Here is a 26,546-nt window from a genome sequence, read left to right on the forward strand (position 1 = left end):
ATCTTTATTGTTTTAAGAGTCTGTGTGACTCATGTTATCATTAAAGAATCATTATCATTAAGCATAATCATTAAATGTCTTGATTGACTTTATTAATGGTAACCAAGGCATTTACATATATATATATATATATATATATATATATATATATATATATATATATATATATATATATATATATATATATACCGAAGAGCCATTACATTATGACCACCCTGCTAATAACATGCAGGACCACCTTTAGCCCTCAAAACTGCTAGCACCCGCCGTGGCATTGATTCCACAAGGTGCTGATAGGTAGTCTGAGGTATCTGGTACTAAGCGCTCACCAACTGGTCCTGCAATTCCCTCACATTGCGAGGGGGTAGCGTGGCAGCACGATTTTGGTTTTCCAAGTAGAACCACAAATGCTCTTTTGGATTAAGGTCAGGTGAATTTGGGGGGTCAAGACATGACTTGAATGTCGCTGGAATGTTCCTCGAACCAATCCATGACGATTCGACCCTTATGACATGGTGCATTATTCTGTTGGTAAACACCATCCCCAGCAGGAAAAACTGTTGCCATGAATGGGTGAACCTGGTCTGCAACTATGTCCAAGTATCTTACGGACGTCAAGGATTGTTCTATGAGGATTATGGGTCCTAATGTGCCCTATGAAAACATTGCTCCTGGAGAAACCATGAAAACCTGGGCGAGCCCATTGTTATAGATGGAGGGTGGTCATAATATGGCTATGGTCATAATATGGCATATATATATATATATATATATATATATATATATATATATATATATATATATATATATATATATATATATATATATATATATACTACAGTTCAATACTTTTATTGCCATTTTGTTTGCTTTCTAATTAATATTACTTATTTTTATTTTTGCCCCAGTATTTCATAACTAGTTGAATTAAAAAAAATCTCGATCTCCTATTCAAATTCAATGCCTGCGTATCCTCCTATATTAACAGCAATTGGACTGAATAGGAGTTAGAAATAATTTTTTATATTAAAGGAAAATATTACAATTTGAATTTAAATCGTAGTATAAAATGAGTTTTAACTAAGCACTGCTGTGCATTTAAGTAAAATTCGCTTAGAATGCATAGAACGGTACAAAAAGAAATACAGATATTCTGATGGTGAACTTACCTGCTCTCAGTCTTTGAATAGCAGTTGAATTATAAATTAAGGGATAGGTGTTAACTGCTACATCTGTCAGTTCATCAAATATTGGAGGTACCCAACTTGGAATCTTTAAGTTGTATTTTTTCTGTGAACATATTTTGAAAATAGTAATAAATTAGCATGCAAGGAAAATGTAAAGTTGCACGTACCAATCAACTAATATATCAGTTTTAAAAAAAATAGGCAGAAATATATTTGAAAAGACGTAAAAATCCGTACCTACTTTTCCTGATTAATGAAAATTGTTGCGAAAATATAGTCTTTATAATATGATAAATATAAGTACTTCAACAGTTGCAAAACATTAAATTTGCGTTTGGCCACGACTAACTGGTGACTATCCCCACAAATAAGCATTTTTGTTTATCCGAATGGCCCACTCTGCAAAAAGTTTGAGGAGGTGTTGAATTGGTATAAATTCATGAGATGTCCGGTTTGCGAGGAGACTCCTAATTGAAAAATATTGGCAGTTTCTTTCTTTGGTTTTGTGCTTCATGTTGTTCAATATCTTCTCAGTTTCATTTCCTTTCGCCATTGGAGATATGTTTTTAATTAGAAATATATTTGTTCGCATAGGTCTGTAAATTTCGAAATCCTAAATTGCCCACTCAGAGAAAAGAAAGAGTTCGTGAGCTGGTACAAATTGAGGAGATGCCCGATTTGCGAGGAGACTCCAAATTGAAAAATATTGAAGTATACATATATATACTGTAGATGAGGCAGTTATTACTTTTTCTTTTCATTCTGTTTCATGTTGTTTATCCATTTGTTAGTTTTATTTTTTTTCACCATTGAAAATACGCTATTAATTTTAATTAAATTTCTCGGCGTGTAGGTGACAATTTTATCAGCACAAATAGCTCCCTCAGTGACTGGTACTAATCTTTGAGATACCCAATTCGTGGGGAGACTCTTTATTGAAAAGAATTTGCAGTTCTGGATACTTACTCAAAAGACATTGTTTTCCTTTTTCTGTTTTATTGTGTTTTATTTGATCATTTTTTTTTGTTAGTTTCATTTTCTCGTGCCATTGGATCTTATAAAACATTGGATAAAAATTCGCTATTCATGTTTTGAATAGCGAATTTATACATATATATATATATATATATATATATATATATATATATATATATATATATATATATATATATATATATATATATATATATATATATTTACAATAGCTTTTGTATAGTATGTATGCAGCTATGTAACTATGTTAAATATGTATCTGTCACGGCAAAAATTAAGCTCAGGATTTTAAAATACTCTAAGGAAATATTTTACCATGTAAATTTATACAGATGAATATTATACTTCATGTATAAATATGAAGGAGAATTTTTTAGTATGCTGCAATGTAAAAATTATTTTAAAATGTAATAGAACAAGTTTTACCTCAATAAACAAGATGTCGTAAAGTTCATGGGCTGTGAGATATTCAGTTACGTAGGCTTGTGTTTGTATCGTTAGATATTTATACAATTCCTGAAAAATAAAAATAAAATAAAAATTTCTTTCAAGAACTGAGATGATTTAAACTTTAAGTAGAGTTGAATCGAAATTTTACCTTAACAGTTCCATCCAGTTTATTAACTCTTTGACGCAGATGGGACACCGGTGTCCCTTTTATATATTATTTTCTGGACACTCTAATTACAGACAAAAATGCATTTTGCTTTATTTTTAATTACAAAAAAAGGCTAATAGTACGACAGAAATCTGTATTTTTTTTAAAAAATATATATATAATCCAAAATAAGTAGTTTTTTTATTATTATAATATGCATAAATTTATCATTAATTGATTTTGTAAATTAAGGAATTTTCAATGAGAAATAAATGTTCTTCATAGACCTATATAACTACATATAAGTGTAAATTTGAAAAAATATTTTTATAAAATGAACAGTGTTTAGAAACTTTTAACCCTAATACAGAAACAGACACCGGTGATTCATGTTGTGTTTCATAACTATAGAGTATTAAAATGCTAAATATACATATTTTTCTATTATTTTGACTTAAACTAATACAAAATAATGAAAAATGTTTTTAATATTTTTCAGTGAATATCTTTTTTTTAATTCCTACTATTTATTCACAATCTCCATATATCTTATTCAAATTTTCAATCGTTAATAAAATACTTTTTATTCATCCACTTAAGTTCAAATAAATTTTTTTGAACTTTTAGTGGATGACACTTGACATTAATCTAGTTTTTTTCAAATATTAATTCATTCACTAAATAGGGCTGAGTTGAAAACGAAATGCAATTTTCTGATTGGTTAAACATTTGTCAATGTTTTAAATTTTACCAAAAGCAATTCATATTTTTCACATATTTTAAAGATAACATCAGTGATGATTTCTAATGCATAGCTCTATTTGAACAAAAAAATAGTTTATTGCTCACATTTAAATATTTAATTATTTTAGATTCGCTGTGTTAGATAAATTCAATAAAGCACAATAGGTGGCAGCACGTGTGGTCCATGTCACCAAATTTATACTTTTACAGTTGCCTGATACCATGAGACCTATTTTGGATCTAAAATGTTTACCGTTCTCTCACAAAAAGATAAACTACTCCTTAAATATCAAAATGATTATTTAATTAATAGCTTTAAATGAATATTTTGATACGAATTCGACCCATGACTCTAATTTGTTTTTCGAATCAGTCGATTCTTTTGGCTAGAATTTGTTTTTTTTAAACAAAAACAGGTTTATTCCTTTTAAAACAATTTTCTTCTTTTAATCAGTTCGATGATTTGATCAGTTTTATAAATTATATTGGTTTAAATTATAGAGTCATGTGGTGTCATTGGATTCAGCTTACTTAAAGTATTTTCTTTTTTTTCCAATATTCACTGCTTAGTTTCTATAGCATATTTCAATAAAACATTATATTATTTTAAATCATGAATAATTATACATGACTCACTTTATGTTTAGCGTTAAATTCTTTATTAGACGGAGTGTTCAGTTGCCTGTTTACTTCTCTTTGAAATGCAGGACAATATGTGCTTCCTAAAAACTGGAAGAAAAAAAAGCAAAACGTAAAATTATCAATTCTACAGATTTTTAAAGTTAACTTATTTGACGAATTAACCTTACTTTATCTAATGCCATAGGAATTGAGGTTATAGGTATGGGTTGCCAATTCAAATCATTCTCAAATTTCCATTCCGGAGTGGGAGCGAAGAATGATGCAAAATTTGCCTCTGCACTCTCCAAACAACGATCGACATCGGTACTCACAGCATCGACCTAGAAAAGAAAAGGAAACACATCAAAGGCTATTTTAGAAAGAAGAAAAAAAACTACCGATTTTTCAGCAAACCAAGTATCAAGGGAGAGTTTAGGGGGAAAAAAATTGTTATTATTATTGTTGTTGGCCTTCATTAAAGTAGCTTGATTTAAAGCCCGAAAGCAATAACTCTGCTGAGCCCAAACTAATATTTCCTATAAGTGAAACCTACACATCACTTAGTACTCAGAGGAAACGCAGTAAACTGGTGCAGTAGGGGAAATTAAAGAAAATGTCGAAGCCTACGGACTTCTAAGCAGCGCATTGGCGAAAATTGAGGATGAAGTGGCAACCTTCAGACTACCAAAGGATCGGATATCTCGTTTATGGTAACCCATACCTTCTCTCTTCTAGGAAGGGTTGACCGAACTCGATCAAATTTGCAGTTGTTTACTATTCAGACCGTAGTAATTCTAAACAGCGCAGTGGCGAGAATTGCGGATGATGTGGCAACCTTCAGTACTACTTTCTACTACCAAAGGATCGGATATCTCGTTTATGGCAACCCATACCTTCTCTCTTCTAGAAAGTGTTAACCGAACTCGATCAAATTTGCAGTTGTTTACTATTTAGACCGTAGTAATTCTAAACAGCGCAGTGGCGAGAATTGAGGATGATGTGGCAACCTTCAGACTACCAAAGGATCGGATATCTCGTTTATGGTAACCCATACTGTAACGAGCCCTCATCCCCAGATGTCATCCCCCTCATCCCAGAAAACTACCCCCAGATGGCGCCACTGGCGCATCAGAAGTATTAACTTTTTATTTTTCAAGAACTTAAAAACAGTAGAAGTAGATGTAATGTAACTAGAGACGCGCCATGCAGCGCTAATACCTAACTAAATGTTTTCATCACTTTATAATCATCATTTACCATTTCATGTAAATTCATCTTCATCTATTTGTAATTAAAACCAATAAAGGTTAATGAATCATCAAATTGGCGGTCAAAAGGTAAGTGGAACATTTTCCACTATTCATATTGAAAACAGGAATTCATTAGATTGAACATTTTCTGGCGCCCGAACAGGGACCGCCATTAAGAGATTTCTTATTTATTTTCGATTAGAAATTTAGTTTCATAGAATAGTGACTTTAAGTGTATAAATAGTTCGCTTATAAATTAAGATGGAGAAATCCAAACAAAAGCGTACTACGATAAGGTCATTAACAACTAAGTTATTAACCAAAATCGAAAACATTTATCAAGACGATAAGGTTACAATAGATGAATTGCATGAGTTAATGTCTGAATTAATGTTAAAACAAGAACAATTGAAAGAAATTGATCTCGAAATTCAGCAGGGTATTACGGATGTAAATGAAATCGATACAGAAATTATAAAGTGTGATGAATATTTGACAAATATTGTACGAAGTAAAAGCAGATTAAAAAGAAAAATAGAAAAACTGTCGACTTCGGTAGTGTCTCCTGAGTTAAATTCGAACATTTCTGAACCGAAGATAAACACTAATATAAGAATAAATGAAACTTCTTCTGTGAAACTGCCTCTTTTAACTATAGAGAAATTTTCTGGCGATCCTGCAGACTGGCAAAGATTTTACGATCAGTTCGAATCTGCCATAGATAAAAACACTGGTTTGTCGAATGTTGAAAAGTTTAATTACTTGAAAACATATTTAGTGGGATCGGCTTCAGATGCGATTAAAGGATTCAGTTTAACAAATAATAATTATGTATCAGCAATTGAAACATTAAAAGAACGCTTTGGCAAGAAAACGTTGATAATTAACTCTCATTTGAATAAATTATTGAGTTTAACCCCAGTAGAAAAATCAACAGATATTTTTTCATTAAGAAAACTTTTTGATTCTAGTCAAACTGAAATAAGGAATTTAGAATCTTTGGGAATTAATCAGGAAAATTACGGGGCTTTACTCTGTCCTATACTTATTAAATTACTTCCCTCAGATATAGTGTTAGAAATAACCAAAAAATATAGCAATGATGATGAGTGGAAAGTATCAGAGATCCTCGATATTTTAAAAACAGAAGTAATTAGCCGAGAAAAAGCCACGGCCTTGAGTTCGTCTATAACACGAGTTTCAGAATGTTCCCCCTTCCCCTCCTCAAAGCGTAGCAGTGGAGGCGAGAATTCGAATAAACAAAATAAGATTCGCATATCAACGGCGTCAGGTTTATTGAATGAATCGAGTTATAAGAAAAATAAATGTATTTCTTGCGGTAACGATAGACATAATTTATGGGATTGTAATGAATTTAAAATGAAAGAAATGAATGAGAAAAGGGATATTTTAAAGAGAAGCGGTTGTTGCTTTATTTGTTTTCGCTTTGGCCATACGGCTAAAAAATGCAGGAGTTTTGTAAAATGCGATATTTGTTTTAGACGTCATTATACATTTATGTGTCCGGAAAAGAAAACAGATAGTAAAGTGGAAAGTACGGTTTTATCGAATGAAACTTGTAATCCGGAAGTATTAATGCAAACGTTAACAATTCGCTTAATAAACGGAAAAAAAGAAATAGTTATACGCGGATTGATAGACACGGGGTCCCAAAAGTCGTATCTTTTAAAAGAAACAATAAATAAAATTGGTTACAAACCAATAGGGCAAGAAAACTTAAATCATAGTCTTTTCGGTGGATTACAAAGAACTAATCAGCATAATAAATACAGAATTTTTTTGAGCGATTTAAATCGGGATTATTTTTGTAACTTTGAAGTTTATGATCAGGAAAAAATTTGTACAGAAATTCCTAAAATAAGAGACGGCTCGTGGATAAAAGAAGCGAATAAGTTAGGAATTAAATTTTGCGATTATAAAAACATGGAAGGGTCGAATTCAGAAACTAAAGAAATTGATTTACTTATCGGAGCCGACGTTTGCGGTAAACTTTTCACAGGTATTATTAAATCGGTTTCAGAAAATTTAATTGCATTCGAAACGCGATTAGGTTGGACACTTATGGGAAAAACTCGTGATCCTGAAAACAGTAATAGTACCAACATAGTTTTGTCCCTTCATGTGGCTCAGGCTAAAACTTCGGATCTCTGGAAATTAGATACGTTAGGGATATTAGACCCAGGTGAAAAAGAATCAAGAGAAGAAATTGCAAAAGCTACCGAAGACCATTTTAATCGCAACATTAAGGTACTTGAAGATGGGAGATATGAAGTGAGCCTTCCATGGATCTTAAATCACCCTACTTTGCCTAATTATAGAAGTGTTGCTGAAAGAAGATTGAAGAACTGCGTTGAGTCCTTAAAGAAATCAGAAATATTAGAAGATTATGAAGCGGTATTTAAAGAATGGTTGCAAGAGGGAATTATCGAAGAGGTTGACCCAGACGATACTGCCACCAATGAACATTTTTTGCCCCACCGAGCAGTGATAAAAGAAAATTCTACTACCAAGATCAGACCTGTTTTTGATGGTTCGACCAAAATAAAAAATTTCCCCTCTATCAATAATTGTCTTGAAAAAGGACCTAATCTTGTGGAGCTCATTCCTTCAGTGATCAACAGATTTAGATTAAATAAGATTGGAGTAATTGCAGATATTCGAAAAGCTTTCTTGCAGATCCAACTGAGTGAAGCTGATAGACCTTTCCTAAGATTTCTATGGTGTGAAAATGGAGACCTTTCGAAGATCAAAATTTACCAACATAGAAGAGTGGTGTTTGGCTTGACTTGCAGCCCATATTTGTTAGGAGCCACTCTACGGTACCATTTGAAGAAAGCGCCAGAATCAATGCTGGAAACAGCAGTTAAATTAGAAGAATCATTTTATGTAGATAATTGCTTAACCAGTGTTGAAGATAGAGAACATTTGCACAAATTTATTACTGAATCGCAGTATATATTACAGAGAGCTCAATTCGATCTAAGAGGGTGGGAGCATAGCATCCTAAATTCACAAGAAGTAGCCATCCCTAATGAAGAAAGAAAAGTACCAGTTTTGGGACTGATTTGGAAATTAAGTACTGATTCATTGACTTTGGACTTAAAGGAAACATCGCAGGCATCTGAGACTTTAACCAAAAGGAAAATCCTGTCTGAAGTTCACAAAGTATTCGACCCAATTGGTTACACGTGTCCAGTAACATTAAGACCGAAGATCATGCTTCAGGAGTGCTGGAAGCTAAAATGCACTTGGGATGCAGAATTACCATCTTCGATTAGAAAAACGTTTGAAAAATGGCAAAAACAACTAAGTCAATTGAAAGATATAACCATTCCGAGATGTCTCTTGGACAATCCTGAAGGTTCGAGAAATTTAAGTTTACATATTTTTTGTGATGCGAGCAAGGTAGCTTATGCTACATGCATATTCCTGCGAAGCCAAAACGAAGACTCGACATCATGTCAGCTCATTCAAGCTCGATCTCGAGTAGCTCATCTAAAACCCGTCACAATACCCAGACTTGAACTTTTATCCTGTACAATTGGAGCTAGACTGGCACATGGAGTTAAATCAGACTTAAGACTTGAAAATATTCCAACATTTTTCTGGTCAGATTCAGTAAATGCCCTCTTTTGGATAAAAAGGAATGAAAATTGGGCCCCTTTTGTTTACAACAGAGTCCAAGAAATCAGATCTCTCAGTTTGCCAGAAGAATGGAATTATGTTCCCGGAACTCTTAATCCAGCTGATCTTCCCTCACGAGGATGTTCTGCAGAGCATCTTAAGCAATCTAAATGGTGGGAGGGCCCTATGTGGCTGAAAGATCCACCACAGCTCTGGCCAAAAGATATTATTGATCCAGATTTGGACATTATCAACGCTGAAAGAAGAAAAACGGTAGTGACTTCAACAAATTTATTCAAAGGACAAATTCCGTTATATGATACTTTAACATCATATCGAAAAATGATAAGGGTAACTGCTTGGATTTACAGATTCTATCGAAACATCAAGAGTGCTGCGGATGAACGAAACCTCGAAAAACAGCTGACTATTGAAGAAATGAAAGACGCTGAAATGGTTATTATGAAGTACGTGCAGAACAGATGCCTAGCAGAAGAAACCAAGCCTTGCTATACTTCATTACAAACTATAACGAATGATGAAGGCCTTATACGAGTTAGAACAAGAATAGCCATGAGGAAGGATTTGAGAACATTTAAGTATCCTATTGTTCTACCATCTGATCATAATGTCACTCACTGCCTTATAATTGATAAACACAAAGAACTAAATCATGCCGGAACTCAAATAGTAATGTCAGTTCTAAGAGAACAATATTGGATCCTCAGATGCAGAAAAACTGTTCAACGAGTGATTAAAAAATGTGTCATTTGCAAAAGATTCAGCGCTCGTCCTACAGAAGTGCTAAGTGGTCCTCTACCAGAAGATCGTGTACGAGAAGCATTGATTTTTGAGGTCATTGGAGTGGATTTGTGCGGACCACTCTTTTTGAAGGATGGAAGCAAGAGTTGGATCGTGCTGTTCACCTGTGCGGTTTTCCGAGCCATTCATGTTGAGTTAGTAACTTCACTTTCCACGGATAGCTTTCTGTTGGCATTCAGAAGGTTTATAGCACGACGAGGAAGACCCGCAACGGTTTTCTCTGACAACGGCACAAATCTGACTCGAGCGGCTGCAGATCTGAAATCAGTAGACTTCGAAAAACTAAAAGAGTTTGCTACTTCGAAAAAGATTCACTGGAAGTTCAATCCTCCATCTGCACCCTGGTGGGGTGGATTTTTTGAAAGAATGATTGGAATGCTGAAATCAATTTTACGAAGAGTCCTTGGAAGAGCAAACCTTCTCTATGAAGAGCTATACACAATCATTTGTGATGTTGAAAGCATCATAAATTCCAGACCACTTACGTACATCTCAGAAGATCTAGAGGACCTGATACCATTAACACCTGCCATGTTTTTGCACGAACTTAAAGAATCTGGAGTACCAGATATTGATTTAATTGATGCCACCAGGATGAAAAAACGATTTGCCTATCGTCAAAAAATTCGAGAGGACTTAAGAAAACGTTTCCGAATTGAATACTTAGGACAACTTAAGGATTTTGCCCGTAAAAAGAAAGACTCTCAAGCTAAAGAAGGAGAAATCGTTCTCGTAGGAGACGATAACAACAAACGCATCAATTGGCTTTTGGGCAAAATAGAAGCTCTTTACCCCGGCAAAGATGGAAAAACAAGAGTGGTGCGCGTAAAAACTCGGCATGGATCATACTTACGACCATGTCGAAAACTTTATAGACTTGAATTGGCTAATTGAGTTTAGTCATGACATTCGTCGTCCAAAACTCAAGGTGGGAGGATGTAACGAGCCCTCATCCCCAGATGTCATCCCCCTCATCCCAGAAAACTACCCCCAGATGGCGCCACTGGCGCATCAGAAGTATTAACTTTTTATTTTTCAAGAACTTAAAAACAGTAGAAGTAGATGTAATGTAACTAGAGACGCGCCATGCAGCGCTAATGCCTAACTAAATGTTTTCATCACTTTATAATCATCATTTACCATTTCATGTAAATTCATCTTCATCTATTTGTAATTAAAACCAATAAAGGTTAATGAATCATCAAATTGGCGGTCAAAAGGTAAGTGGAACATTTTCCACTATTCATATTGAAAACAGGAATTCATTAGATTGAACACATACCTTCTCTCTTCTAGGAAGTGTTAACCGAACTCGATCAAATTTGCAGTTGCTTACTATTTAGACCGTAGTAATTCTAAACAGCGCAGTGGCGAGAATTGAGGATGATGTGGCAACCTTCAGACTTCCAAAGGATCGGATATCTCGTTTATGGTAGCCCATACTTTCTCTCTTCTAGGAAGTGTTAACCGAACTCGATCAAATTTGCAGTTGTTTACTATTTAGACCGTAGTAATTCTAAAAAGCGCAGTGGCGAGAATTGAGGATGATGTGGCAACCTTCAGACTCAAAAGATCGGATATCTCGTTTATGGTAACCTATACCCTCTCTTCTAGGAAGTGTTGACGGAACTCGATCAAATTTGCAGTTGTTTACTATTTAGGCCGTAGTAATTCTAAACAGCGCAGTGGCGAGAATTGAGGATGATGTGGCAACCTTCAGACTCAAAAGATCGGATATCTCGTTTATGGTAACCTATACCCTCTCTTCTAGGAAGTGTTGACCGAACTCGATCAAATTTGCAGTTGTTTACTATTTAGGCCGTAGTAATTCTAAACAGCACAGTGGCGAGAATTGAGGACGATGTGGCAACCTTCAGTACTACTTTCTACTACCAAAGGATCGGATATCTCGTTTATGGCAACCCATACCTTCTCTCTTCTAGGAAGTGTTAACCGAACTCGATCAAATTTGCAGTTGTTTACTATTTAGACCGTAGTAATTCTAAACAGCGCAGTGGCGAGAATTGAGGATAATGTGGCAACCTTCAGACTACCAAAGGATCGGATATCTCGTTTATGGTAACCCATATCTTCTCTCTTCTAGGAAGTGTTAACCGAACTCGATCAAATTTGCAGTTGTTTACTATTTAGACCGTAGTAATTCTAAACAGCGCAGTGGCAAGAATTGAGGATGATGTGGCAACCTTCAGACTTCCAAAGGATCGGATATCTCGTTTATGGTAGCCCATATTTTCTCTCTTCTAGGAAGTGTTGTCCGAACTCGATCAAATTTGCAGTTGCTTACTATTTAGGCCGTAGTAATTCTGAGAAGCGCAGTGGAGAGAATTGAGGATGATGTGGCAACCTTCAAACTACCAACGGATCGGATATCTCGTTTATGGTAACCCATACTTTCTCTCTTCTAGGAATTGTTGTCCGAACTCAATCAAATTTGCAGTTGTTTACTATTTAGGCCGTAGTAATTCTAAACAGCTCAGTGGCGAGAATTGAGGATGATGTGGCAACCTTCAGACTCAAAAGATCGGATATCTCGTTTATGGTAACCTATACCCTCTCTTCTAGGAAGTGTTGACCGAACTCGATCAAATTTGCAGTTGTTTACTATTTAGGCCGTAGTAATTCTAAACAGCGCAGTGGCGAGAATTGAGGATGATGTGGCAACCTTCAGACTCAAAAGATCGGATATCTCGTTTATGGTAACCTATACCCTCTCTTCTAGGAAGTGTTGACCGAACTCGATCAAATTTGCAGTTGTTTACTATTTAGGCCGTAGTAATTCTAAACAGCGCAGTGGCGAGAATTGAGGATGATGTGGCAACCTTCAGACTCAAAAGGTCGGATATCTCGTTTATGGTAACCTATACCCTCTCTTCTAGGAAGTGTTGACCGAACTCGATCAAATTTGCAGTTGTTTACTATTTAGGCCGTAGTAATTCTAAACAGCACAGTGGCGAGAATTGAGGATGATGTGGCAACCTTCAGTACTACTTTCTACTACCAAAGGATCGGATATCTCGTTTATGGCAACCCATACCTTCTCTCTTCTAGGAAGTGTTAACCGAACTCGATCAAATTTGCAGTTGTTTACTATTTAGACCGTAGTAATTCTAAACAGCGCAGTGGCGAGAATTGAGGATGATGTGGCAACCTTCAGACTACCAAAGTATCGGATATCTCGTTTATGGTAACCCATACCTTCTCTCTTCTAGGAAGTGTTAACCGAACTCGATCAAATTTGCAGTTGTTTACTATTTACACCGTAGTAATTCTAAACAGCGCAGTGGCGAGAATTGAGGATGATGTGGCAACCTTCAGACTTCCAAAGGATCGGATATCTCGTTTATGGTAGCCCATATTTTCTCTCTTCTAGGAAGTGTTGTCCGAACTCGATCAAATTTGCAGTTGCTTACTATTTAGGCCGTAGTAATTCTAAGAAGCGCAGTGGCGAGAATTGAGGATGATGTGGCAACCTTCAGACTACCAACGGATCGGATATCTCGTTTATGGTAACCCATACTTTCTCTCTTCTAGGAATTGTTGTCCGAACTCAATCAAATTTGCAGTTGTTTACTATTTAGGCCGTAGTAATTCTAAACAGCTCAGTGGCGAGAATTGAGGATGATGTAGCAACCTTCAGACTCAAAAGATCGGATATCTCGTTTATGGAAACCTATACCCTCTCTTCTAGGAAGTGTTGACCGAACTCGATCAAATTTGCAGTTGTTTACTATTTAGGCCGTAGTAATTCTAAACAGCGCAGTGGCGAGAATTGAGGATGATGTGGCAACCTTCAGACTCAAAAGATCGGATATCTCGTTTATGGTAACCTATTCCCTCTCTTCTAGGAAGTGTTGACCGAACTCGATCAAATTTGCAGTTGTTTACTATTTAGGCCGTAGTAATTCTAAACAGTGCAGTGGCGAGAATTGAGGATGATGTGGCAACCTTCAGACTATCAAAGGATCTGATATCTCGTTTATGGTAACCCATACCTTCTCTCTTCTAGGAAGTGTTGTCCGAACTCAATCAAATTTGCAGTTGTTTACTATTTAGGCCGTAGTAATTCTAAACAGCGCAGTGGCGAGAATTGAGGATGATGTGGCAACCTTCAGACTCAAAAGATCGGATATCTCGTTTATGGTGACCTATACCCTCTCTTCTAGGAAGTGTTGACCGAACTCGATCAAATTTGCAGTTGTTTACCATTTAGGCCGTAGTAATTCTAAACAGCACAGTGGCGAGAATTGAGGATGATGTGGCAACCTTCAGTACTACTTTCTACTACCAAAGGATCGGATATCTCGTTTATGGCAACCCATACCTTCTCTCTTCTAGGAAGTGTTAACCGAACTCGATCAAATTTGCAGTTGTTTACTATTTAGACAGTAGTAATTCTAAACAGCACAGTGGCGAGAATTGAGGATGATGTGGCAACCTTCAGACTACCAAAGGATCGGATATCTCGTTTATGGTAACCCATACCTTCTCTCTTCTAGGAAGTGTTAACCGAACTCGATCAAATTTGCAGTTGTTTACTATTTAGACCGTAGTAATTCTAAACAGCATAGTGGCGAGAATTGAGGATGATGTGGCAACCTTCAGACTTCCAAAGGATCGGATATCTCGTTTATGGTAACCCATACTTTCTCTCTTCTAGGAATTGTTGTCCGAACTCAATCAAATTTGCAGTTGTTTACTATTTAGGCCGTAGTAATTCTAAACAGCTCAGTGGCGAGAAATGAGGATGATGTGGCAACCTTCAGACTCAAAAGATCGGATATCTCGTTTATGGTAACCTATACCCTCTCTTCTAGGAAGTGTTGACCGAACTCGATCAAATTTGCAGTTGTTTACTATTTAGGCCGTAGTAATTCTAAACAGCGCAGTGGCGAGAATTGAGGATGATGTGGCAACCTTCAGACTACCAAGGCATCGGATATCACGTTTATGGTAACCCATACTTTCTCTCTTCTAGGAATTGTTGTCCGAACTCAATCAAATTTGCAGTTGTTTACTATTTAGGCCGTAGTAATTCTAAACAGCTCAGTGGCGAGAATTGAGGATGATGTGGCAACCTTCTGACTCAAAAGATCGGATATCTCGTTTATGGTAACCTATACCCTCTCTTCTAGGAAGTGTTGACAAAACTCGATCAAATTTGCAGCTGTTTACTATTTAGGCCGTAGTAATTCTAAACAGCGCAGTGGCGAAAATAGAGGATGATGTGGCAACCTTCAGACTCAAAAGATCGGATATCTCGTTTATGGTAACCTATACCCTCTCTTCTAGGAAGTGTTGACCGAACTCGATCAAATTTGCAGTTGTTTACTATTTAGGCCGTAGTAATTCTAAACAGCGCAGTGGCGAGAATTGAGGATGATGTGGCAACCTTCAGACTCAAAAGATCGGATATCTCGTTTATGGTAACCTATACCCTCTCTTCTAGGAAGTGTTGACCGAACTCGATCAAATTTGCAGTTGTTTACTATTTAGGCCGTAGTAATTCTAAACAGCACAGTGGCGAGAATTGAGGATGATGTGGCAACCTTCAGTACTACTTTCTACTACCAAAGGATCGGATATCTCGTTTATGGCAACCCATACCTTCTCTCTTCTAGGAAGTGTTAACCGAACTCGATCAAATTTGCAGTTGTTTACTATTTAGACCGTAGTAATTCTAAACAGCGCAGTGGCGAGAATTGAGGATGATGTGGCAACCTTCAGACTACCAAAGGATCGGATATCTCGTTTATGGTAACCCATACCTTCTCTCTTCTAGGAAGTGTTAACCGAACTCGATCAAATTTGCAGTTGTTTACTATTTAGACCGTAGTAATTCTAAACAGCGTAGTGGCGAGAATTGAGGATGATGTGGCAACCTTCAGACTTCCAAAGGATCGGATATCTCGTTTATGGTAGCCCATATTTTCTCTCTTCTAGGAAGTGTTGTCCGAACTCGATCAAATTTGCAGTTGCTTACTATTTAGGCCGTAGTAATTCTAAGAAGCGCAGTGGCGAGAATTGAGGATGATGTGGCAACCTTCAGACTACCAACGGATCGGATATCTCGTTTATGGTAACCCATACTTTCTCTCTTCTAGGAATTGTTGTCCGAACTCAATCAAATTTGCAGTTGTTTACTATTTAGGCAGTAGTAATTCTAAACAGCGCAGTGGCGAGAATTGAGAATGATGTGGCAACCTTCAGACTATCAAAGGATCTGATATCTCGTTTATGGTAACCCATACCTTCTCTCTTCTAGGAAGTGTTGTCCAAACTCAATCAAATTTGCAGTTGTTTACTATTTAGGCCGTAGTAATTCTAAACAGCGCAGTGGCGAGAATTGAGGATGATGTGGCAACCTTCAGACTCAAAAGATCGGATATCTCGTTTATGGTAACCTATACCCTCTCTTCTAGGAAGTGTTGACCGAACTCGATCAAATTTGCAGTTGTTTACTACTTAGGCCGTAGTAATTCTAAACAGCGCAGTGGCGAGAATTGAGGATGATGTGGCAACCTTCAGACTCAAAAGATCGGATATCTCGTTTATGGTAACCTATACCCTCTCTTCTAGGAAGTGTTGACCGAACTCGATCAAATTTGCAGTTGTTTACTATTTAGGCCGTAGTAATTCTAAACAGCGCAGTGGCGAGAATTGAGGATGATGTGGCAACCTTCAGACTACCAAGGGATCGGATATCTCGTTTATGGTAACCCATACTTTCTCTCTTCTAGGAATTGTTGTCCGAACTCAATCAAATTTGCAGTTGTTTACTATTTAGGCCGTAGTAATTCTAAACAGCTCAGTGGCGAGAATTGAGGATGATGTGGCAACCTTCAGACTCAAAAGATCGGATATCTCGTTTATGGTAACCTATACCCTCTCTTCTAGGAAGTGTTGACCGAACTCGATCAAATTTGCAGTTGTTTACTATTTAGGCCGTAGTAATTCTAAACAGCGCAGTGGCGAGAATTGAGGATGATGTGGCAACCTTCAGACTACCAAGGGATCGGATATCTCGTTTATGGTAACCCATACTTTCTCTCTTCTAGGAATTGTTGTCCGAACTCAATCAAATTTGCAGTTGTTTACTATTTAGGCCGTAGTAATTCTAAACAGCTCAGTGGCGAGAATTGAGGATGATGTGGCAACCTTCAGACTCAAAAGATCGGATATCTCGTTTATGGTAACCTATACCCTCTCTTCTAGGAAGTGTTGACCGAACTCGATCAAATTTACAGTTGTTTACTATTTAGGCCGTAGTAATTCTAAACAGCGCAGTGGCGAGAATTGAGGATGATGTGGCAACCTTCAGACTATCAAAGGATCTGATATCTCGTTTATGGTAACCCATACCTTCTCTCTTCTAGGAAGTGTTGACAGATCTCGATCAAATTTGCAGTTGTTTACTATTTAGGCCGGGATACTTTGGTACAGGGTACTTTAATTTTTAAAAGAAAAATAATTAATATTTTACCATCACCTTAAAACAACGCCCTAGTGCCAAAATTACCATTTTATTTTAAATTTTCTTAGGGTTTAATGTTAAAAATCAACATTTTACATTCATTTTGATATTGCCAACCGCATTTACGATCATAATTGCATTTTATAAATTACTTAAGTTACCATGTATAGAAATTAGTTATAGACGTGGTTCAACAGTATACAATACTGTCAATGAAAGGAAAGAAAAAAAACAATGTTTTTAAAATTACTATCAATTGAAGCAATAACGTAGTATTTACTATAGACAAAACTAACTGACGTTAGTGAAAATATTTCACCGTGAATGCTCAAACATGCAGTAGAAAGAATTAATTATACTGTTAATACAGTTCCATCGATTGACAAAATTCAAATTTTTTTTTTTTTTTTTTTTTTTTTTTTTTTGAAATTTAGTGGGAAAAGTTTCTTATTTTCTAAGCAAAATACTACAAACCATTCATTTCTATTTCTTCCAGTTTTTTCTTAATTGAGTTTTTCAAATAGTTGGTCATTTTTTATACAACCAATAAGACAATGTATGAAAACGCGAAATTGATAAATAAAGTTTTGAAAATCGAACTAAATTAATAAGCTAGAGTCCTAATAATGGACCACCACATTCTGGGATGCAGCTTTAATAATTCGAGTAGTTAACTTTTTGCTTAGTTATTAAGGCAAACGATATTTTAATTTACGAAATTACACACCAAAACGTTCATTCTCTAAATTAACATACCTTCTTTTTTCGACCTAGGATTCTTGACCCTTAGAATATGACGGGTGGCAGCTGCATGGAATGCGTGGTTCTATTAGTTTTATCAATAGAGTGTTCGAACTTAAATATTTTCGTACCATAATAATATTTTTACTTTTAGTCTACTTTTCTAAATCTCCGGAAATATTTAGAACTCCTTCAAAAAATTTACGCTGTAAACTTATTTATCCAAACAAAGGATTACACAAAATATAATTTTTTAAGATTATTCATTCTTTTTTATTATTAAACTAGTTTTTCTGGAGAAAAAAATTGAATTGTAAGCTTTCAATTAAATTTCGAAGCTTATACAAAAACTGCGAAAGTTAAGTGACGAAATGTAAAGTTTGAATGAAATTGATGAATACTTGTAAAGTAATGAAATTTTAAAAAATATCGTTTTTTTAAACTTAAATTTATAAATAAATGTTGGTCCAATTTTTGCTCACATTTTATATTCTGTAATACATATTTGCGTAACTAGAAATGATGTAAAATTTTTTACACCTTGCAATTCTAAATTTTTTCGACATTTTTTATAAATTAAAATACAAAATGTAATTAGCGATTATAAAATCTATAAATTTTCAGGAAATTTTGAAAAAAAAGAGTTTTATAAATGTGTGCGGAAAAACTTTTGAGTATCTTCAATAGCTTCAAAGTTATGGGAAATAAACAAAAAGGAAACTTAACATTAACTGGTCCAAACTTTCAACCTCACTAAATTATTGGGACTATAATTTCCAGTGGTGGCTGTCTCCCACATATTTTGATTCAAAAATCCAAATCGGTCGAGAAAAAATTTAGATTGTTAATAAAATTACGATTTGTACCCGATTTCTTGCATTAAAATATCGTCTGTATAAATCAATTATCATATTCAATCATTAAGATTGCAGTTTAATGCGTGAAAATCCAATTAGATATCTGCAAGTGACGTAGTGCGAGTATCTCGACCCTGATTGGTTGTTGAATCGTGAAATTTATTTACGTTAGCAACTTTTCTTTCGAGTGAACTAAGTCCGCCATGTTTCAATTCTTTTTAGCGACGCATTCTATATTTTTGCACAAAGATTTCAATTCTTTCACTACATATTTCTTACTGAGCATGAAGTAATGTATAACATAAACAAACTAATTATACATCAAAGTTGCCAGGTACATGAACAAAAATATATCATGGTTACAATAAAATACAAAAACACATGATAAATCTAAGTTAAGTAAAAGACGCAGACGAGAAAGAATTATATTTCAACAAATTCGATGTGCGATATGGAGCTGTATTTAATCAACATTCTAACTCATGTGGAGAAACTTAGCTCAATTCTAACATGCCATTTTTCTTATGAACAATCAGCTTGTGCTAACGTTATAGGTTCAATGTGTGGGTGTCCGTAATCTTCTTCTTCTTCTTCTTTGATAGCAAGCACTCAATTATTAGATCGAAATCAACGAAACAGATCCGTGTATTTACTTTGTAAACTATACATCAAAAATATTATTCGTATCTATTACACGAAAACATGGAAAAAATATAGATCATCGTGCATAAAATCTCACCTCGGTTGGCTTGGTAGTCAAGAAACCACGATACATTTCTCGAAAAAGTTTTCCTAATGAATAATGTTCTCTTTTACCTTGCTGAAAGGAAATGAGAAACAAATTAAATAGAATAAAAATATCTTAAAAGGTTTCATATTTTTATATAAAATTGCCTATGGTATTTATTGCTCCAAAAATGGTGAATAATTATAAATAATGGCAAACTTCTCAGAACTAAAATATTTAAGAACTTTCGTTCGTAAAGCCAAATAAAGAAAAGGAGGTAGGAATAAGGTTAGATAAAGATATGAATTTTTCTTTCCTACGCCACGACATTAGTTCAATGCTTCTGAAGCTAATTTTCGGTTAGATGTCTTTATTAGTTAAAATTGTAGTTAAACACTAAATAATATTTATGTTGTCTACAGATTCTTAGAAATTGTCAATGTCCAGAGCTCTGATGCCTCCAAGAACAACATTCTCTTCTATTTATTACATAATGTTAGTTCAAAAGGATTTGAGGTAATGAAGAAATCATTTAAGCTTTTATTTTTAAGATAAGAATTTTTCTTCCCGATGGCATGACATTAGTTAAATTCTTCTGATGATAATTTCTGGTTAAGAGTCTTTATTAGTAAGAGTTATAATTATAAATAAAATAATACCTGTATTGTCATTAAGTTCTAAGAAATTGTCAATGTTCAAAGTTCAGTTGTTTCAAAGTACAGCATTAATTCCTATTTGTTGCATAGCGTTTTTTCAAATGCATTTGAGGTATACAAGTAGAAATTACAGTATGTTTCTGTTTAGAACAACCAGAAGGAGCAAACCATGCTGCGCCGCGCATGCGCGAACTGTTGCAAGGTGGTAAAGCATTGATCAGACAAATGACTGTTGTTGTTGTTTAAACCTTTTTTATATCCACACATAAAAGTTTCAAAAGGAAATAATATTTTAAAATTTCACATTTTCTTTTTGTATATGCAAAGATGGATACATACTATTATCAAAAACTCTAAGAATATGGAATATATAAACATAAAAAGATAGACAATGCTAAACATTTACAGATCAGATTAAATAAAGAAAGGTGAACAGAATGCAATGATTAAATTTAAAATCTAGAAATTGTATTTAATTAAAAGGCGAAAAAATGGAATTCAGAAAACTTACCCAAGTTAAGGATCCTAAACCTAGTGGCCAAACAGATGCTGGATTTGGATCCGTCGGATATAGTACCTCTGGAGCGCGATCACCATGCCGATACATCTATAAATATCATATCAAAAAAATAAACACAATCAATGCCTTAAATTGAAATACAATTATACACAGTCCAGTTCCATTAATGTGACCACCATCTACTTTCGACGTCAACGTGAAGTAACCAATCACAGAAGGCAAGTTTCGGCACATTACAGTGGAGTGTATATAAAGGATGTCCTAGAGCAGGGCTGTCCTACTGGAGGCCAGCAGGCCGCATGCGGCCCTCCAACACATATTGGGCGACCCGCCAACTTCTTATTCAGGCAGATCGGTCTCAGTTTTCCCATTAAAATGCAAACAAATTGTTTTATAATCCTTCTGTTCCATTATTTTATAATTAATAATTCAACTATTAATTGTTATTGTATAAGAGGTAAGAGGTTATTGTTCATTTTTTTCAAACTGCGCCAAGCCCATTTTACTTGGCTTGTCCGTCTGGTCAAACGGTAAATAACTACAAACTAAATTTGCAAATATTAGACAGATTTTACGAGTATTTTTAAAAGGTTTAGCATGACATAATTGAAAAGGGTGGTGAAATATATAAGCCTACTAATCGTTTAGAAATAGTGGTTGATACAAATCTACTAAATTGAATTTATTAAACCAAGAATCACTGTTAATAAACTACCACTTGAAAATATTTATTCGCTGTCCGGAGCAAGTTGGCATCTCTGTGTACATAAATAAAACTATTTTTGTGTATTCTATACTGCATTAACTTCTTCAAACTCTTTTAGTATCAATAATAATATTAAAAATTTACTCAAATTATGTCTTTTTAAAAACCTTGGCTTCGCTGGTCACCGGTGACCCCCGTGTTGCTACGAACCAACTCAGTGCCGGTCACCGGTTACCCCCATGGCATTCAACGTGTTAAAGAGCTGAGAATAAGAAGCATGTTTGTGACAATATTTTAAAACGAATTTGCAATTTCTCGGATAAAATTCTTATTTTAGTTTCATTTAAATATATAACGTTTATATATATTGCTAAATCTGTCAATTCCGAAAGTACTCTGTGAAAAACAGAAGCAAGTGACACTATTGAGACAACATTTTTGACTCCTGTTGATCATCAGATAAGTGTCATTATTTTTTTTTTTTTTAAAAATTGAGATTTCTCGGAAATTTTTTTTATTATAGTCTTATTTAAATATGTAACATTTATTTATATTGATAAATGTATTTATCTACCAGAAACCATGTTTATTTCTCAATATATTCACCAGATGGCAGCATCAGACTATTTGCAATGTGTTAACAAATAATTTATTTTAAATGTCAGCACTCATAAAACATGTACGCTAAAAATTAAAAATGAATGCATAGTTTGTACGTACATTTAATTTCATATAATTTTCTTTTATGAAAGATAGGCATTTTTGTAACCGTTTAAAAGGTTAAGAAAACACATAACTATTAATGGGTTAGATATAAAAACATTCTCCTTACAATTTTTCTTTTTTTAGTTAGAATATCAACAAAAAAACTAAAAGATTTACAGCTAGGACTATAAATTAAAACATCAACCAAAAAACTTAGGATCTTATCTTTATTTTTAAAAAAATTTATATCAATCTAAAGATAATTTCAACTTTTTTTGTCATATAGTCTAGCACGGTGTTATTCTGTTGAGATTTTCTCACAATTGCAAATATTCGCATCTTGGTAGAACTTATTTTTGCATACCAAATTTTGTCAAAACTTCCAAAATATGTCTGGGAGCTATGGTCCTTTTGATATGGAGCGCAAACATTAAAGAAGCGTATCCAGGCTAAACTCGTAGAATTCAATGAAACTAGAAAAACTTATATAATTAACTAGATAAACCACATTAAAAAAACGCAACTTCTAAGTTGCATGACAAGGGGAGTAAAATATTGACGAAAATTAAGTTATGGTTACCAAAATCATGTAAGGATTTTTAATTTTTGAAAACTAAATAAAAATGCAATAAGTTTCAACAATTTTATACAGAATTTACAAAAGTATTGTATGGAAAACCTATCTCTAAAATCATATCATTTGGAAATTAAAAAAAAGATGTCTTTCATATGCATATCCAGTATTTCATAAAAAAAAATAATTAGTTATAATTGAATTAGATGGATTACATTCTTAAAAATTAAATGTATCGCAAATATGAGGCTCATTTAATAAGTGCATAAAAGATAAGTAAATATTCCCTCAATTACATCGAGTAAATACTGTGATCGCTCAGGCTTCCATACAAGAATCGATAACATCAAGAATAAAATTACTCAGATTTTCAAAATGATCAAGATGTTTATCTGTGTAATAACAGGCGTGCAGTGAGTAATTCCTCATGTTTAAACAGCGTGTGAGAAATGATTGTGATCAATGAATGGTATTTTACCATGTTTATATCAACTTGCTTTGGTGTATGTCTGTTCGGGTGGAATTTTGTAATCGATTTTGAACTAACTTCCCGACTAGCTACAGACTTCAAATTTGGCACATAGTTCAGAATTGGATGACAATGCATGAAAATGAAGAGAAAAAAGACATGCAAAGTAAAATAAAATTAAAATTAAAGAAAAATTTATATTTTCGCGATTGTCTTTTGTTGTCAATTCCATTATTTCAAATTAGTGTAACATCTCAGTTGAAACGTTTTGTGTACAGTGAGTGAAAAAATTGAGATTTTGGAAGTAAGTACAAAATAAGAATAAAAATAAAAATAATATTTTTAAAAACCACATTTTTGTAGTGGAGAATAATAATTAAAAAACAAAAATTTGAAAAACGAAAAACGTGGGGCGCATGAAATACATAACAGTACATATACACATTTTCTTACGCATACACATGCACAACCACATGCACATCAACATATACATCCACATACACATGCATATACACAAACATATTCCACATACACATCCACATTCAGATACAATTACATATATAGATACACATGTTCTCATGAGCACACATGCTGTTACTGTTATGTATTTCATGCGCCCCACGTTTTTCGTTTTTCAAATTTTCGTTTTTTAATTATTATTCTACTCTACAAAAACGTGGTTTTTAAAAATATTATTTATATTTTTTTAAAATATTGTCTCTGTGGAACAAATCAATTTACTGCTATTTGGCCGTAGCTAAATTTGCAACTTTTCGAACTAAATTTTTCCACATGCGAAAACCATACCTAGAAAGAGGCTGAACTATAAATGAGAGTAGTTTTAGGTGGTAAGATAAATACATGAGCAGTTTTACTCGTCGGCATAAAATCGTCGATCAAACTTTCGCCGATCGCCGTCACCGTTTTCAACGATCACCGTCGATATTTCGGAAGGAAAAAAAAAGAATCCAATAAAAATAAAGTTTTATCTGGTGCATTTTTAAAATACATATTCGTATAATTCCGCATAATATTCGTTATAATAAATATTCGTGGAACTCTTTTCATCTTATGTTCCTGGATTTTCATATATATATATATATATATATATATATATATATATATATATATATATATATATATATATATATATATATATATATATATATATATATATACTAGAGGGCTCCGCCACCCCCGATAACTGCTACGCAATTACATTTTTGCTCTCTTCGCGAACAAAATTAAAATCGTTTTCCTGGAGATTAGCTGGCAATTTTTCTACACCAACATCACATAGAGAGAATATGATAGGATTGTAATATGTCAGAGGTCCTTGCTATCAGCATTATAAACTTATATAAAGCAATTTTAATACAAACAATAATATGAACTTATATAAAGCGAGGAATCAATATTATTTAGCACATTACTATAGGGCATTAGCCGGAGATTAATCTCCGTATTCGAAGCAGACGTGGCAGAGCCCAGGGCTAAAGAGAATACAAGGGCTAGTTCACTCCGCTCTTAAAGCTGAAGCTACGATTTCCCTCCTCATGACGTCACTGTGTCTACAGATCTCGGAGATCGCAAGCAAAGATATGATAACTTTGCATCTTTCTCTTGTAAAAATAAGTTAGACTTTTTCTGGTTATTAGCCTTCAAACTTTACGTAATTAACACATTATTTCCGTTCACAAACATAGTTAAAAAAAAAACTTTCTTGGTTATTATATTAAAAAAATACCATTTTAAACTTATAAAAATGTTTTGCTAGTTGGTGAAAATGACACGATAAATACTTTATTTTAAAAAGTTCAGTTTTAACTTCAACTATTAAGAAAAATGAAGGCATATATCGACACTTTTTTTATCTACATATTCTTTTATAAGGATAAGTTAAGTTAAATTTAGAATCCCTAATTTTAAAATATGTCGTTAATAGCAATTTGTTCATACTTAATCATTAGGAAACATCAACCTTAAACGCTAATTACTGAAACAAAATAATAATTTAGGTTCATAATGACATCAGAAATTTTACAATTGTTTATAGACATTTAAATTTACGATGATATAATATATAGATATTTAAATTGAAGAGAATATAATTTTTAAAAAAAATCATAAATATTAATTTAGAATAACTACATTAAAAAATATGTTATAAAATTAGGAGAATTTCAACTATATACTATATATTTTATTTATACTTTTTACTTACATTTTAATTTTCTTTGACTTTATCTATTTTTTAATTCTTTTCACCTGCCTTTCTTTATGAAGTAGCGAGGCGGTTTCTATTTAGATAATGAATTTTTATAAAAGTTCGTTACGACAGAATAAACGTATTGCGGTTTTATATTAACTGTGTCATTTCGGAATCCATTCCTTACATAGTTGTTCATTTACTTTAGGGAACACGCGAAAAATTATACTTTTTCCTTTTGTTTTTATATCAGAATTTTTGCAAGTTGCAATCGCGCAAACTGACATTTCGATAATAGTTTTAAATTCTTGTAAATTCAATGCAAAAACTGAGGAAAGTCATTATAGAAAATAACAAATGTCTTAGAATATCTCGCAAAAAGAAATGATCCAATATTAGTTAGAGCTAGTAAGGCAAACGCTCCGTTCTTGAAGTAAAAGTGCGAGCTTTGCGCCAAAGTGACGTCACTAGAGTGACGTCGGAGGATCGGCGCGGCAAGAGATACTTCAAAGGAGTGAACCAGCCCTTCTATTCTCTTTAGCCCTGGGCAGAGCCTAACTCGGGTTGACAATATTTGAGGGTGCCCCTTGATTCACGCTAAGTTGTAATCGCAGTTGATCACCAAGCTGGGCGATAGTGAAACCCAATCGTGACTCTGATTGGTTCAGATTTTAGCGTTATTTTTAAATGTTCAACGGTATATGTGATTTCAGAGGTCCGTTAGTTCTAAGTTGGATACCGGCTGGTAAGGTTACTTCTGTTTCTGGTCAATAAGATGGAAGGTATGTGGACAGTCATGAAAAGGGACTTTAGAAAAAAATGTCATCGCCAGTCCGGTACCACAGACGCATTTTTCGATTCGTATTTCGCCGAAATGTGGCGATGGAGGTACACAGATTCCATTCATGATAAATTTAGACAGTATCTAACTGCTATAAGAGAATTCGGTGCACCTAAATCTGAGGATATTCAAGCTTAAAGAAGAAGTGAGTTGTTTTTTTCCTTTTCTTTCTGTGCTTACTCCATTAAT

General features: G+C 34.1%; 1 protein-coding gene across 1 annotated transcript in view; it reads right to left on the reverse strand.

Annotated features, from left to right (window-relative positions):
* The window catches only part of LOC107439969 (lysosomal acid phosphatase), a 55,049-nt gene that overhangs the window by 9,455 nt on the left and 19,048 nt on the right, over nt 1-26,546 (reverse strand). Inside the window, exons 2-7 of the mRNA XM_087161467.1 lie at nt 20,845-20,940; nt 19,690-19,770; nt 4,332-4,484; nt 4,159-4,251; nt 2,607-2,696; nt 1,170-1,290 (exon numbers count right to left, since the gene is read on the reverse strand). Coding sequence (XP_087017593.1) covers nt 1,170-1,290; nt 2,607-2,696; nt 4,159-4,251; nt 4,332-4,484; nt 19,690-19,770; nt 20,845-20,940 — 634 coding nt within the window. The remainder of the gene's footprint in view (nt 1-1,169; nt 1,291-2,606; nt 2,697-4,158; nt 4,252-4,331; nt 4,485-19,689; nt 19,771-20,844; nt 20,941-26,546) is intronic.

The sequence above is a fragment of the Parasteatoda tepidariorum genome, chromosome 4, assembly GCF_982258835.1.
Source record: "Parasteatoda tepidariorum strain Cologne lab strain chromosome 4, Ptep-v5.0, whole genome shotgun sequence".
Classification (NCBI taxonomy): Eukaryota; Metazoa; Arthropoda; class Arachnida; order Araneae; family Theridiidae; genus Parasteatoda; species Parasteatoda tepidariorum.